At 40.2% G+C, this 16,272-nt stretch overlaps 1 protein-coding gene across 2 annotated transcripts in view; it reads right to left on the bottom strand.

Moving 5' to 3' along the window:
* Window positions 1-16,272, bottom strand: part of slc2a4rg (SLC2A4 regulator) — a 36,907-nt gene that overhangs the window by 8,880 nt on the left and 11,755 nt on the right. For both annotated transcript variants that reach the window (XM_061735959.1, XM_061735960.1), the window contains exons 3-6: window positions 6,371-6,471; window positions 2,969-3,207; window positions 1,552-1,652; window positions 110-383 (exon numbers count right to left, since the gene is read on the bottom strand). In XM_061735959.1, the coding sequence (XP_061591943.1) occupies window positions 110-383; window positions 1,552-1,652; window positions 2,969-3,207; window positions 6,371-6,471 (715 nt within the window). The remainder of the gene's footprint in view (window positions 1-109; window positions 384-1,551; window positions 1,653-2,968; window positions 3,208-6,370; window positions 6,472-16,272) is intronic.

Here is a 16,272-nt window from a genome sequence, read left to right as displayed (position 1 = left end):
TTCTCTCATTGTTATGTGCTACTACAGAATCATGGGAGAGAATTCACTTTTCTTTTGGTCAGTGCAGCAGCATCCATCTCTGCCTCCTCTCAGTCCGTGTGTGAATTACCTGGTAGGCGTGGTCGGTGCGGATGTGGCAGAGCGTGGAGGGAGCCGACTGGCTGAGCAGTGAAGGGCCGTGGCTCTGCGAACCATTCATGCTGATGTGCTCGGAGTGAGGGACATCGCGGAGCGGTGGCGGGAAGATGGGGGGAGGACCGGCTGTGGTGGGGGAGGTGGGTGTGAGGCTGGACAAGCCCTCCGTTAGGCTGTCCATGTTCACTTCAATTTCTGAGTAGTAAAAGTCCTCCTCTCCATCGCTGTAGTCTGAGTCACTGTTTCGCCTGCAGGAGATAAGAAGTTAGATCTTACACTGTGTTGTTTATAATATGAACTAAAAAATAAAACTAAATTAAAAAATAAAAGTGTACGTTTATATGCAGAATACAATAATGTGATGCTTTTTAAATTACTGACTTCAACAAACAAAATCATGTTAACACAAAAATATGCTTTTGCGACAGCAGGGGGCAGTGAAAGCCTCTGTGCTGCAGCGCCCTGCTCACACAGCCTGAGGTGTGAGCACAAAAACTTTACTTCTGATAGAGTAGAAAACTAAGCCCCTGAGGAACAATGTTGCTCTCTGAGGAATACATTGAAAAGAAAAAAAAGTAACATCGTTAGAAAAGTGTTAACAAAAGCAAAGGTTTCTGAACAGCTGGATGTCTACTGAAGCAAGTTTACTAGACGGGGAACTTCAGTCTATGTTTTAGTGGTTTCCCTGCTGCAGGAGCCGTGATGCAAGTAGCTGTGCCGATAACAGAGTTGGTGATGACCGTTAATCAGAATCAGGTGTGTCAATACATGTAAATTTGATATTATTTATATTTATATAATCAATGCAACTCAATAAGATCATGATACAAACATTATACCCAATTATGATGTCAGAAAACAAAATAACATGGCAGGTGTTCCTGTAAGAACCTGCACACTAAATCTGAATCTAAACAGCAAGTTGGATGTATAGGTAACCCGCTGCACAGCTGCCAAAATGCAGTGCATCACTTTTTCCATCTCGGCAAATTATTTAAATTACAAACCCTGCAGCTGCGAAGAAAAGATAAATAGCATGTACAGCACGGCGGGCGTCTTTACTGAAGTGAAAAGCTCAGCCTGCAGTTATTACACATCGACATGGCCAATGGCAACAGGAGAAACAGTGGTTCTAGCATTTAAAAAGAATAGACGCTTGAATGGAAAATACTCTTTTTAATGATAACACAATTAAGATCTGTATGCAAGAATTAAAGATCAGTCTGGTGGTTGAGCAAAACTAGAAAACCAACATGCAGAATATATGAACATCAATAACTAAAGTGGTGAAATTAACGTGAGATGTGATCATTTTGCAAACATTTGGTCAGGTTGAGAATAAACAGGACTGATGAGGATCTCAAAGACACGACAAGAGTGCACGTGCTGAGTTTCCTGCGATGGTAAACAACTCACCCCAGGTGGACGGTGCGGATGTGCCGCTGGATCCCTGAGGAAGTGCTGAGGACCTTTTCACAGTTCTTCCACAAGCACTTAAACATCACTTTTATGGAGTTCTGAAAGAATTGTTCAGCACAAAAACAATGTTAACCTTCTGGTGATCCATATCTAAGTAACTACATCTGTACAAGAGTGTCTCTTCAATACAAAAAGGTCACTTTAGAAAAATGTAAGAGGGCTCAGAAACCAAGAAGGGCACAGAAGGGGGAAAGGAAACTGACATTCTGGAGATTTCTCCTACTGTCAACCCGCTCCAGATTGACATGAAACCCTAATGCTATGGGAACATTTCAATCATGTGTAAAAAGCAGAGCCAAGTTGTTAACCATGTGATTCAAGGCCTACAACAAAAAAGCAACGGCTTTGAATCACTTCCCAACCTAAAAAAATAAGAAACTGATTTCACATAAAATGCAGGATTCCCCTTTTTAACTCATAAGCAAACTGCAAGTGAGGTTATTGGATTGTTTACTTGTAGTTTTATTTCTTTTTATTTTCTATTTCACACTTCAGAGGCTGGCAGCTCTCCACTACACAGGCAGGGACCTGCCGCACCGCTAATGAAAGGTGGGGGGGGTGTACTTTCATTAGTTTCCAAAAGCCCTCAGGAATAAAAGGGCAAGAAAGCAGGAAGGGAAGAAGAAACACCAGAGTAACAGAACAAGTTTTATCAATGCTTATATAAACTTACTCTTACGGTCTCATTCCTCTGAACATTTTCTGACTATACGTTGCTGATTCTCTGGTTGCCATTAAACTATTCAAATGCTGTTTAAAACATTTGGATCATTAAGCACACTAACTACTTTACATAACTAACTTCACATTTTTAAGATCTTCTCCAAAACAATTAATTCTGAGTAAAACATCCAGCTAGAATAGAAAAAGATGAGATACGTAGGTGTGGATTATTAGTCATCCAGGCCATGCTAATCCTACATGCTTAAATAGAGAGTACATTTACATCATCTCTTGGTTCTTGAAGACGTCTGCTATCCTTTCCTTCCTTACAAATTTCACCTGTCATGATTTATATTCATCCTTTTATGTCATACTCTATCAGAACCCCACTCCTTTCTATCTCTTCCCCTGAAAGGACTGAAAAAGTAATGGAGAGCTTAGTGGTGTTGAAAACTCTTCACTGAGGTTAATTCATCATCGACAGCCTTGTTGCTACCATTTTCAGAATATTTCCACCGACTTACTTCCTCATACTATTTTTAAGAAATACCAAAAGAGATCAGATTTTTTTCCCCCCCCAACAACTCTGGTCTTTGACTTTCTATCTTCACAATCCACATGTATTCTTCCTGTTTTAAATACATTATGTATAAAGAGATTATTCTTTCTCATTTTAAGCCGTCGTCTCTACCTTACGCTTCCGGGGTATCGGGTCCTCAAACATGAAGTGCGTGATCTCCGTGACATCCTCGCTGACATCATCGCCCTGGGATGAGAGCAGAAAGTTCTTGCTGGTGTCGTTGGAAAGTGGCGGGGATGGTGTGGAGGGCACCGATTGGTCGCTGGCATCCCAGCTCCAGTTGCCACTGGTGGAGCTGCTGTAACTGGCAGACAGAACCTCTTTCCACGTTTTGCTGGCTGGCTCGGAGACTGCAGTTAAAAGAATACGTGCACTTAGTTTTATTTGGATTTCAAATATGAAGAATGAATATGATCCCATGTAAAGAGTCAGATGTAAACATGAGTTTGAGTGTGCATTACTTTAAAAGACTAGACATGAAAATGTGGTGGAAAGTATTTGGACCTCTTGGAAAATAATAGTTTTCTGCATTTATTTGCTTTAAAATGTGAAGTGATCTCCATTAAGTCCCAACAGTTAAACATTAAGCCGTTAACACTATTATAATTTGTGCCTTTATTATTGAACACACTTATTAAACATTCCCGGTGCTGGTGGAAGTGAACCTTTGAGGTTGTGGGCTACTCCAAGATTCTTTATGGAACGGCTTCACCTAAGACCCATTTGTTGGACGTCTTTTGTGAGCGGCGTTCTCGAGGTTCTTCCACAACATCTCCGTGTGGTCTGGACTCAGACTTTCTCACGTTATCTGAAGCCACTTCGATGCTTGAGATCATTATCCTGCTGCATCATCTAACTATTGCTACCCTTGAGCAAGTGGTCAGCCACCCAGACAGAGGGAGTAGGAGATAATATTTGTTTCTAAGCGATGGTGGTGGTGCAGGGCCTGAGGCAGCAAAGCATCTCAAAGTCGTGACACTCCTTCCACCATACACCACCACTGGAATGATGTTTTGATGTGAAATTGTGCCTCTTTTGCGTCATACATGTTGCTGAGACTTTTTCCTCAAACAATTCAACTTTTGTGATGTTTTGTACAACAACACTTCTGGGGAAAGTAGCCAGAGAACTAAATCATCTCCATTTGCGGATGATTGCCTAAATACCAGAGGTGTCAAGTAATTAACAAATACTTCGTTACCTTACTTAAGTAGAAATGTTGGTTATCTATACTTCACTGGAGTAATTATTTTTCAGACGACTTTTTACTTTTACTCCTTACATTTTCACGCAATTATCTGTGCTTTTTACTCCTTACATTTTAAAAATAGCCTCATTACTCTATTTCATTTCGACCTTTAAAAAAAAAACTATCCAGTTAAATTGCTCCATCCGGATAGAGTGAATTTGGTTGTGGTTGTTTCAGATGTTCTTGTCCAGTTTTGTTCTTACATCCGTTCCCTCAGATTCCTGCAACTAAACTTGGATGTACATTCCAATAAAGGTTAGGATAAATGATAACATGCCTCTGAAGTTTGACTTTTTGCACCATTACAATACTTATAGGCAACTAGTCATCATATCTTCTGCTCTCTGAAACACATGTTAATGCTCAATAGTACACATATAAGGTTCTTTAATATATTTGCATTATACTAAGATGCATTCATTTTCAATGGCTTTTGTCCTTAATACCTTTTTTCCCCCTTGCATTACTTTTACTTTTATACTTTAAGTAGTTTTGAAACCAGTACTTTTATACTTTTACTTGAGTAAAAAACTTGAGTTGATACTTCAACTTCTACAGGAGTATTTTTAAACTCTAGTATCTATACTTCTACCTGAGTAATGAATGTGAATACGTTTGACACCTCTGCTAAATACCTTTCAGATTAGTATGTACACCCTTATGACTGATACATTCAGAGATCTTTGTCATGTGAGGGCAACAAGTTGCTTCTTAAGAATAAACATTTAAAATGTTTGAGTGTCTTTTATCACTAAATATCTCTAAAACCCTAATCCACAACAACCTGTTTGACCTTCTGATTTGCTGAACTTCATCCAAATATCCTTAAAGTCCTGGACAAAGTACAATGTAATTTTCTTGGATCAACATACTGTATATAGTTTGGTCCTTTGAGGGGCACAATAATACATAACTTTACTTACACCTCAGACTTCATTATTCAGAATTTTGCTGTGGTAAATAACCCACAACAAGCGTACAAGAAATTAACTTGTAAAAAGGAATACTTAATTCCTATTTAAGGAATAGAAAGAAAAAAAAGACAAATTCAGAATCTTGGCTGAATGACAGCGTGTCTATTGTTGTTTATCCGGTAGCCTGCGTCTCTGCACTGATGGACGTTGAATCCCAGCTACGACACTGCTCAAAACTGCTCGGTATGCTGACACACTAAGTTCCAGAGTCATTAGTCTGTGTGTAATGATGAAGAACCCCTGACAGCAGAGAAATGTAGACACAGAGGAGTGAAGCCGCTGCGACACACAACACACATGAAAAGAGGGTAGGAAAATGAACAGTAGCAACTATCACGCTGAGCTGAACGGAAACAAATAGACACACAGATTAAATGAGCCTGTGGAGTAACTGTAGCATTTTCTCACTGTGACTGAACCATGTGCACAAAAATACATTTTTGTTATGCTACACATAGATAGTTGAAAGTGGCTGCCAGCGTTGCTGTGCATCAGGGATGCATCAGCTTTGAACCTCTGTCCCTCTTTACTTAAACACCATCACTGCACATCGGTATCCTGCAACTAAAAGCTAAGACTTGTTGTAGATTGTTAGCCAAAAATTGCATTGCCAACCATAAAAGTTGAAAGGGATTGATTCCTGCGGTTTGTTTTGGCTTGAAACCCTTCCAGAACTTCAAATGAGGCCGTCTTTAACAAGCACCAGCACAGATATGTTTACAGAGCTGCACCAAACAGTAAGATATCAACCTGCATCCTCTGGCTGCAAATGTCCTGTGCAAGCATTTCATAAAGCATAGCTCCTCACAAACCCACAGTATCCTCTCTGAGAAGATCTAATGATTGCTGAATGCTTTTAGGCTTTGCTTTACTTGTAGTTTGTCTCAATAAATACAGCAGTCTCAAAAGTCCCAGGTGATGATGGGATAGAAACTATAAAATATACTTCTCTGGATGTAAAAAAACGACCAAACAAAGAATCACTGGAAACATAAATAAAAATATATGGAGTTATAGGATCATGGCTTAACAGTTGGCAACAAGTGCTAAATATAAGTAAAGACAAAAGTCAAGGAAGTAGTGTGAATAACACCTGTAGATTCTTCCACTGGATAAATACAGGTTAACACATCAACAACTCAGCAGGTAAGCTGTGTCCAAGTAAACTAACATCAAGAGATCTGCAAAAGGCAGCCCATCCTAGATCTGTTTAATACACTGAAGGACTGAAGTATTTGAGGGTACAGAACGTGCACACCTGAAATGAAGCCGATGATACGGTGGTGTTACCTGTGGGTGCAGGGGAAGGGTTGAGCACCATAGGAGATGTGGAAAGTGATGTCAGGACAGTGGCAGCCATCACTTCCTTATCGGCATGACCTGAAGGCTTCCTGAAAAACACAGAAACATAGGAAAAACACTCTTCATTTCATTTCCATTGCAGGGTCTGAACAAATCAGCTCCTCGCCAGGCTACCGGTACTCATACATAAGACACTAAAAATCTGACCTTGCAACTCAGCAAGATATTAACAGCAAGGACATGTAAAATGATGAAGCAAACACGTGAAAAAATAAATAGTGAGTGCACGGATAGATATGCAACGCTACATACAGGAGTCCCCAACGACGTGCTGTCAGCGTGTATGTGCCTGTGAGTGGATATGAGGATGTAATGGAAAGTATTGGAGTGAAAGTGTTGTTTGTTGTGCTTCCCCAACTTAGCACCTTAGAGAGCAGGAGAGTCTCCCCCTCCCTCCTGCTCAGTATGCCCCATGCTGAGCGGTCCACCCTGATCTTAAATCTTATTTACACTGCTCACTTGAACTGACAGTATAAATATACACACACTGAGCTTGAAAAAAACAACTACATTGGCTGTTAGTCTAGAGAGTGCACTGTGGCATCGGGCAGTCTAATTGAAATATCAGGGAACAGTAATCCAAGTTATCAAGCAAGTAGGAACAAAGTCATATGGCTCACACAAGCTTATTCTCTTAGTTGCTTCTGTGTGGAAACGTTCACCTCTGCTCTTGCTGTCCTTGAAAGCAAAATGTGGGGAAAGTTATTTCAGGCCAGGCCAAGAACTCGCCCACTCGATTGTGCACATTTGCACACACACTTAAAAGATTTTAAACGTGCACGTTAAGTCATGGCAAAAAGCAAGCCGTCAAACTTCCCAGAGTCGTGCGTACCTATCAGCTTTATGTGTAGTACATAAAAATTCATATGAACAAAACCTCAAACTCACATGGTAAAAGAAAAAAAAAAAAAAAAAAAAGAAAAAAAAGAGCATGGAGCTTTAAGAGGTCCGTGTCCCGCCCCCAGACTTCTCCGCTACACAACCAGAGTAAACTGGTTTGAGGCATTCTCTAAGCCAAGCCCTAAGCCCTGGCAGAGGTCCACAGTGAGTCTCGGTGCACACACACACACACTCACACACACACACACACACACACACACACACACACACACACACACACACACACACACACACACACACACACACACACACACACACACACACACTCACATACACAAACACTCAGCTTAAAAACATCACACTGAAATCTGCAAACACACAAAAGCACGAAAAACATCAGCAAGCTTAGTGCACAGTCACAAATAAGCAATTCTGGACACAAATGACTCGTTTCTAAAACATTTTAAAGACACAGAAAAGGCGTTTAAAGAGACCGGAGCTCCCACATTGATGAGAATGTGCTGGATGGGGAGCAAACAGATCACAATGGAATGTGCCAGATATGAAAGAATCTTTCAGAGACGCTCTGTGTGTTCCAAAGCAATCTCCACAAAATAAGACGTTGCTCTCAAAACATGGCCCTACGTGTGTGACAGTCTGTGAGCTGCTAAGGCAACGCACGCGGTGAGCAGACATGTGCGTAATCACAAAACAGCAACATGGAGAGGACTGTGCTGTGTGGAGAATAAATATGTGCACCCAGGAGAGCGGCCAGTAACACACATTTACACACCACAGACATCCACATGAACACAGTCTGGACAAGAGATAAACAGATAACAAGATTAGTCTTGTCCTGTTTCAGTCATTAGCCTTGTTTTCAGCACTAAACAGGGCCAACCAGGGACACACTCATGATTTATAGACTTTGGTCTGTTTCTTAATAATATTTCTTCACCATTTGTTTTCATTGTATTGCTGGCATAGACAAGATGTCATCAGTTGGAATATGAAAGTATTTGTCATTTTCAGTCCTATTAAATGTGTGTTAAGAGTCCTGTTTAAAGTCCCTATGGCCTGTCTATGGTGCAGTATACAAATAGCATATCACCGGCAGTCTTTTGTTTTTATTGTGTGTGTAAGCGTCTTTGTAAGACTAATTATGAAAAAAAAATTACAATAATAATGAGACTGCAAGGACACTTAACCTATTAGTTGAAGTCAGAGATAATGCAAGTTTGACATCTCTCTTTCTCACTCTCTCTCTTTCTGTCACACACACACACACACACACACACACACACACACACACACACACACACACACACACACACACACACACACACACACACACACACACACACACACACACACACACACACACACACACACACACACACACACACACACACACACACACACACACACCCCTCAAACCCAGGCTGATTTCCTGACATTGACCGTTTTCCTTCCTCTGCTTCCCAGAACAACTGTAATACTCCACAGCAGTCACCACACTTTTACTACATCTGGTACAGCTTTCTATGATGAGCAAAACAACACGTGGGCCTGTGTTAGAAATCCTCTCACACAGGGCCGATTGTTTATTTGACTTTTTTCATACAGACACCGTGAAGCTAATCTGCGCTCTCTGTAAACTGACTTAGATATCAATGTTTACAGCAGATGACACATTCTGCCATCATAAAACCTGCTCAGACACATAACTGCCCCACCGATGCTGTTTAGATGAACGCATCAGCGCCTTCTGCAGATAGTCTAAATGAAACTACCTGCTGTTCTCTCTCTCCTTCTCTCTTGCTCTATGTGTTTGCCTGTGAATAAAACTATGGCACCGTTCAACTGTGGGAGTGGAAGACATCAGAAATGCACAAAACAGCAACGATGCTCAATAAATCTGTCTGCCCCTTCTTAGGAGGCGCTTGATTTAGTGGATAGTTAAACTTGGCAATCCTTTATTTAGTGCCCCGGATAGAGGAAAAGGCAGACGCCATTGTCGTCAACAAAAGGTGGTCAGTGCGTGGTGTAGGAATGTGTGTATTGCAGAGCGGTGAGGTTGGCGTTTTGGTTTTGACTCCCCAAATCTGGATGTTTACCACAGCAATTCAGTCTATTCCTGGAGCATGTTGAATACGGGGTAAAGTTAACAGTGGCATGATAAACATGACGCATTCACATTTGTAGGAGCATACACGTGGTGTGGCAACACTGGTGTTTAATGAGGTGCAGTGATAACGTTTATACTTGAAGCTGTTACATTTACAAGTGCCATCACTGACAAATATGGTACGAGGCAGGTAGGCTGCTATACATCAAGTAGGAAATTGCAAATCCTGTTTAACTGTATCTGTGTGTGTGTGTGTGTGTGTGTGTGTGTGTGTATACCACTTGGCACATTTAAGCACATACACAAACATTCAGTCTCACACCCACACACTCAACAGACACCCTCTTACCTTCTTTCCTCCCTCAATTTGCTTTGGCCTTGGCAAGGCAATGAACACTCCCCTCTGGCAGCAGCACAACACAAGGGCCAGCTAAAGTCAACAAGCCAAGCCCAGGCACATACAGAGACTACCGCTCTGAGCCAAGCCAAGAAGCAAGTACCAACAACAAGCTCAGAGTGAGGAAAGTGGTGAAGCAACGTACAAATCTCTGTGTATTTTGTGCAATGAACAGATAACATTAGTAGGTTATCATAATTTAATCCAAGGTGCAACAACTTTTATTTAGTCTAGCGACAGAGAGATGGATTATTTTGAAGGTTGTTTTTTGTTTTTTTTTTAACGCCAGCTGCGAAACACTTGTAACCCAGCTGTTGTCTACAGTAGGGCTTATGAGGACACTTGGACTTTGATACAGCAAATAGCTTTACGGTGTTGCCCAGTTACCATTTGGCACGGCCTCCACCTCTACCCAGTACTATAGTGAGCTTTTTGCTGTTGTTGGGATGGCAACAGGGTTCTCTCTCTACACTCAACACTCAGGACGTGATGATTTGCAAATTCGTTAAAGGTCTAGTATTTCATAATCCGGGCAATTTATTTATTAACAGAAATGCAATATAATATTCATTGCAGCTGCCCTCCACAGTCCACGGCAGGAGCACACAGAGACACAGTGGGAAGAACATGCAAACACTACATATAAAAGGCCACAGCCTAGATTTGAACCCATGACCTTCATGCTGAGGCAAGAGCCCAAGTCTTTAAGTCCTAAATCATACAGCTCCATTTTTAATTCCAAGGTTTTACATATCAGCGTATAAAAAAAACATTGGATGGCCAGAAACACAATATAATACACCATGTAATATCTATATTGCAAAATAAATATAAAGAAAACAAACATAATGAACAGTAAATTTTAGTTATTGGTAGTAATTGCCATACATTACTTACTCACTTCCAGAGAACTAATTTAGCTGCTAATTTGCATTAAATTAGTACCTAAAATAGCAGCACAGGTGCAGTTTTGTAAAATCTGCCCACCTTCCAATGACTCAACCTACTGATCCACAGCCAGCTAATGATATTGCATATTGCAGCTTTGAAAAACCTTTATTTGTTGGCATCATTAGAAGGTTCTGCTGCAACACAGCCCGCTACAGGAGATCCTTCATATCCACAGCTATTATCATCTACAATGATCTTTGACATCTACTGCAACATATAATTTCCCAATGGGTACTAATAAAGTATTGAATTTAACTTAATCATCCAGATTAAACGCCAGCCCCACATGCCATTGTTTATTCAACAAAAAGTAAACTAAAATGCAGAAACAGTTTAGTGAAGAACTAAGTTCATCTCCCCAGGAGTAGACGTCACAACAAATCGACCCCAAGGTCAGACGGTGCGATGCCAAGAGAAATAGCAATAAACCCAAGAAATACATCAGTGTGCCTCAAGGTACAAGCCTTAAATTAGCATTTTAAATGTTCAACGTAATAATAGAAACAATTGGAAAATTGAAATCAGACAAAGACTGCCAAAATAAAACTTGTCGGAAAGGGTTGCCGGGGAAAAAAACTAAACATAACAAAAGAATAACAACTGCTGACCTCTAAAAACAACAAGCAGCTTTTCAAAATTGCTTCTTAACAAACCACAAGACTTTTGAAACAATACCCTTTGGAAGGATGAGAGCAAAGCTGAGGTGTTCAGTCATAATGCTGTGGTGAAAGTCAAACAGACCGTATTTGAACAAATACCACATGCCAGCTGTCAAACACGCCGGTGCAGGGGTGATGTTTGCAACTTCTTTGAGAGCCACACAACCTAGGGACCTGGCATTCATTGAGCTTACTGTGGATGTAATTCATTTGTCACACACTGCTTTTGCATCTTAGGTTACTTTTTGTTAAATAAATAATGAAACGGTATAATATGCCATGTGTTGTTGTTTACCAGATGTTGGACGCAGCCCAAATCTAAGCCATGATAACGTCTCATGATTTTTTTCTTATTTAAACTTAAAAAGACTTGAAAAGGGGCGACATATGCGTGTATCTACAATAGCTTTGTTTTATTTCAGCTTCATTATATTTTGTGTACATACAAGGACGGGTACAGTTTTCACATTCTAGTAAAGCAGATCACTTTTCAATACCAACTTCCAATTCTTTCTGAAGTGTCAACATTTAGTAAGAAGTCGTTTTACATTCGAGGATACATTTGGGGCATAAATAACCATTTGTCACAATGTCAAATTGTCACATTGATTTATATTGTACAATTTTTCCAGAAATATTGTAACAATTTGATTTGAGTAACGTCATCCCACCTTCTTGGCGTTGCCAGTGCGGGGTTTTTCAGTCTATGTGAGGATATTACATCATCATACAAGTCGATCTGCTCGTGAACTGTGTACTCCGCTTCCTTCCGCAAGACGTCCACTGCCATCCCTTTACACATTTTTATTTTTTTCTTGTCTCTTAATGTGAAAGCTCTGATCATTTACAACTATCCTGCAACTTAACAGGAACATTATGAGGATAATTCTCAGAAAAAGAGGATTTTGATGCAGCATTCTTCAAAACTATAGACAACACACACTAGATACGCATCTGGATTTCTACGAAATGAAAGCTGCATCACGTTGGCTACTTGGAAGATGCCAGTTTAAAAGGTCAACAGAAAAAAAGAAGGCAGTGAGGAGGGGCCATGGCAATACAAGTAGATTTTATTGTTTTGTATGTTTTGAATATCAGTTCAATATGACAAGCTTTGTTTCCTCTGGGGCTGTACACCACCAACAATAATCTCCCATCTTCCTCTTGGCCCACCAGAGTCTGCCTTAAATAGGACTTATTCATCTAACGTGATCACGTGATCTCCATGTTCCCCAAAACAGGCACCAGGGTGTATTTGTATGTCTCTGTATGTCCAGAATGCGTCCGTGCTGGCTTCTTCATATCCAAAGCAGCTGCATGTGCTCAAGACTGGCAATCTAGCTGGTGTGTAACCTTGGTAGTTGAAGTTTAAAAACACTGTCACACAAACACACATAGATGGATAACGCATGTCTCTTTAAGAGACTTCATAAACTTAACAATAAACACACCATCATGTTTCAATGAGCATTTTTTCTATGTTGCCGTCTTTATCTCCAGTGAACACAAACAAATGCTAATGCACACAGGGTAAGAGCAAACTAAAAATAGGACAGACACACTTTTCCTACGGCAAAGTCTCACTGAATCTCTAAAACATGTTTGCATCACTTATCCTTTTGAACAGTCAGAGTTACAGAGGCTAAGAGACAGCTATGTTACCCACAAAACCACAGAGTATTGTTAAGCAAATGTTTTTTCTGTTACATGCTGAGATCGTAAGCATTTCATTTTTTAATTACACACAAGCAGACTTTCAAAAAGTCTGCCTATGATTTGTTTATGTCGATGCGTCACTATTTGTTGGTATAGATATAGATCAAGATTTTTTCCAATGCAACTTCAGTGCCCACATGTAAAATTAAGAACAGTCCTGAAATAGTATGATGTTGTTAAACTGGAATATCCTGTGTAATAAGAAAACAGTGAAATATGAGACTAACCGGGTTGATGTTGATGATTCACTTGATGCTGTTAAGCCCCAACTACAGTGAAGAAAAAGGGCAAAATGAAAATAAATGAGCAGGCAGAAGGGCCTTTATACCTCAGGCTATGTCACTGTCAAAACCAGCTACTGACCTACCGAATAATACGCTCAAACAAGTGAACGAGCAGCCGGCGGAAGCAAATGAGAGGCTCATCTCTTGGGTGGTGGTAACTAATGCATAATTGCTGCCTCAGTTAGTGTTAGCGTTTACATGCACATCTAAATCAAGCTTTTGACAACAATCTAGCTAAGGGTTAAAGTTTCACAGAAATCCAAGTATACATGCAGAGAAGACAATTGGTTATTGAGTGAGGTGCGATCGACTCCGAGACGCTAGGTGGAGCCAGACGCACTTTCGCGTTGGCGTTCTTCTGGTACGATTAGTAAACAAGTGCGAAGAAGGACAACAACGTGCGAAAAAATGGATGCTAAGGATGCAGCAGCTTTGTAAATTTCATACATACTAAGCCTGATCAGGTTGCAGGTAAGATGCACACAAATCCTCCATCTTCTTCTGTTACCATGTTGTTGTGATGCCGTGACTGTTATTATGGTTCCAGTAGCTCGGTTATGTGTGGGTTGCGTATTCATGCCGGAATAACTAAAATTAGGAACGCATTATCTGGCACTAAAAGCTCGATCTCAAGAGCTTCAGTCCGGTTCGACTACAGCCCGGCTAAGCTGTAAACATGGCTTTTAGAACTTCGATATCGGTCGGATTAAGGCAACAATTCTACAAATTGTACAACTTTATCTACAACTTTGGTTAACAGTAAAAGAAAGACAAGTTAGACTACGTATTAGCCCCTTTACATTGGTGAATACCCCACCTTTAACGTGTTGATCATGTGACCTAAATACAACCCACCAGGGGAGTTTTTTTTAATCTGTATTTATTATTATTTTTATTATTATTATTATTATTATTATTATTATTATTATTATTATTATTATTATTAATAGTTAACGGCTGATGAGAGTAATAGTAGTAGCAGGACATCACAGGTAGGGCCTGTATTTGCAAGATGAGTAACTGGGGAGACGAGGAGACGAGGAGATCCGTGAGCTGCTCAACCTCGGAGCCGAGGACCCCATAAATAAACCGGCGTAGGTCCAGAACCACAAAGAATTGTAAGAAGTAAAACTCGGGCAAAAAACACTCATTTCAATGTATACATCTCAAACTACACTGGTCTGTATGAATCTTTCTTATGTAGGCACAATACATCATTCCATATGCCCACACAGGTTACGTTACGTTGTGCCGATAACGCCTTCCCTCCCCTCAACTTGCCCTCAGGCACAAGGTGACAAATAACACGCCTTGCGTTTATTTTACCCAACGCACATTAAACACTCATCATCCAGCGGTTGTAGCAGGATCCAATCTAAAAACGCCTAGTGATTCAGCTCATCATGATGGCCGTCATGTACCAAACAAACTATTGATCTGGCTGTTAGCCGTGTCTATAGCTGGTCCAAACAAAACTAAAAAGTGAAATGTCTAATTTAAAAGAGATGTTGATTTTAATCAAATTTCTTGGTTTGAACTAAACTAGCGGTGAGTTGGACTAGGCATGTGCTGAAAAAATTCAAAAGCATGTGTATGAAGAAACATTGTCATCCGTATACAATTAAATATGGTACAGGATTTATGGGGGCAGTCACAGTAGCTGATGGTCATTTAATCAAGTGCATTTAATTATCAGTACCTGGCTGCTATTACTCCCCTAATCCCAGCAGAAGCAGTAAGGGTCTACTTAGCTCTTTTTTCTTTTTTGCTGTCCCATACCCAACAGCTGTCCTATCCATACCCGCTATTAATAGAACAGCCACTGCTCTCAATCCTGCGATCCCTTTGTCCCCCATCATCCAGCGTGACTACACTATTATGTAATGTCTATTTCTTTTTGTCAAACTTTATGTTTTGCCATGGGAATATGGTTATGATGGACAATAAAAAGTTAATCCTATATTCAGAAAGTAAGCAGGCCAACAGCTATGATCCCCGTCCTTCCTCCCTGCAAGTTTCCAGTTTTACATTTATTCATTGTTTTTTTTTTTTTACAAATTAGGATGTACTTTAAAAACACAAGGAATATATGTACAGTAAATTGATAAAGAAACATGATGTGCTTCAAGCATGAATGCATGTGTGCATTGTTAAAATTATCCATTATTGTGCAGTCTACACACATGTCCCCCCTTACGTAAATCCCCAGGCTGTGACCCCCATGGGGAGTGGGAGGCTGTTAGGCAGGAGCTGTGTCTCTTTAATGTGGGCTGTGACTGTAATGGCTATTCAGTTGTAGTACAAAAAGCTCTCTCTTCCTCAATCTTGATCCTAGAATGCAAGCTATGGCCTTAGGGATGAGCACAAACAACAGCTTTGTTTGGGCAAAATAATCAGCGATACACATGGAGCAAAAAGGCATGATTCCCGCTCTGTTGTCCTCTTAAATATGCCACACTCTACATGTGAACATACCCATATATATCTGCTACTACAGCAGACTTTCTGGTCAAATTAAAAAAAAAGCTTAATCAAAAGTCCCATCCCATTTGAACTTATATAGTTCAATGAGAAACACAGCTAAATCAGTTTAATTCCTGATGACATACTACCCGATTCTGCACTTATCCGTGGGAGCAGCAGGACATGATGCAGGCTATTACAGCACATTTGTAGTGTGAGACCCAAAAATGCATTGTCTACTGGTTTAAATAAAGATGGGTGGTAGATACAAAATAATATTTTTTTTTTATACAAAAATGTACTTAATTGATTAATATTGTTTAAGTTTAAGAAAATTATACAAGACACTGATTTACCAGCATCTATAGTGTCCAAGTTTCTGTGAAGGCTCC

This window comes from Cololabis saira, chromosome 12 (genome assembly GCF_033807715.1).
Source record: "Cololabis saira isolate AMF1-May2022 chromosome 12, fColSai1.1, whole genome shotgun sequence".
NCBI lineage: Eukaryota > Metazoa > Chordata > Actinopteri > Beloniformes > Belonidae > Cololabis > Cololabis saira.
Note: the sequence above shows the minus strand (reverse complement) of the source record. Positions and strands in the feature narration are given on the sequence as shown.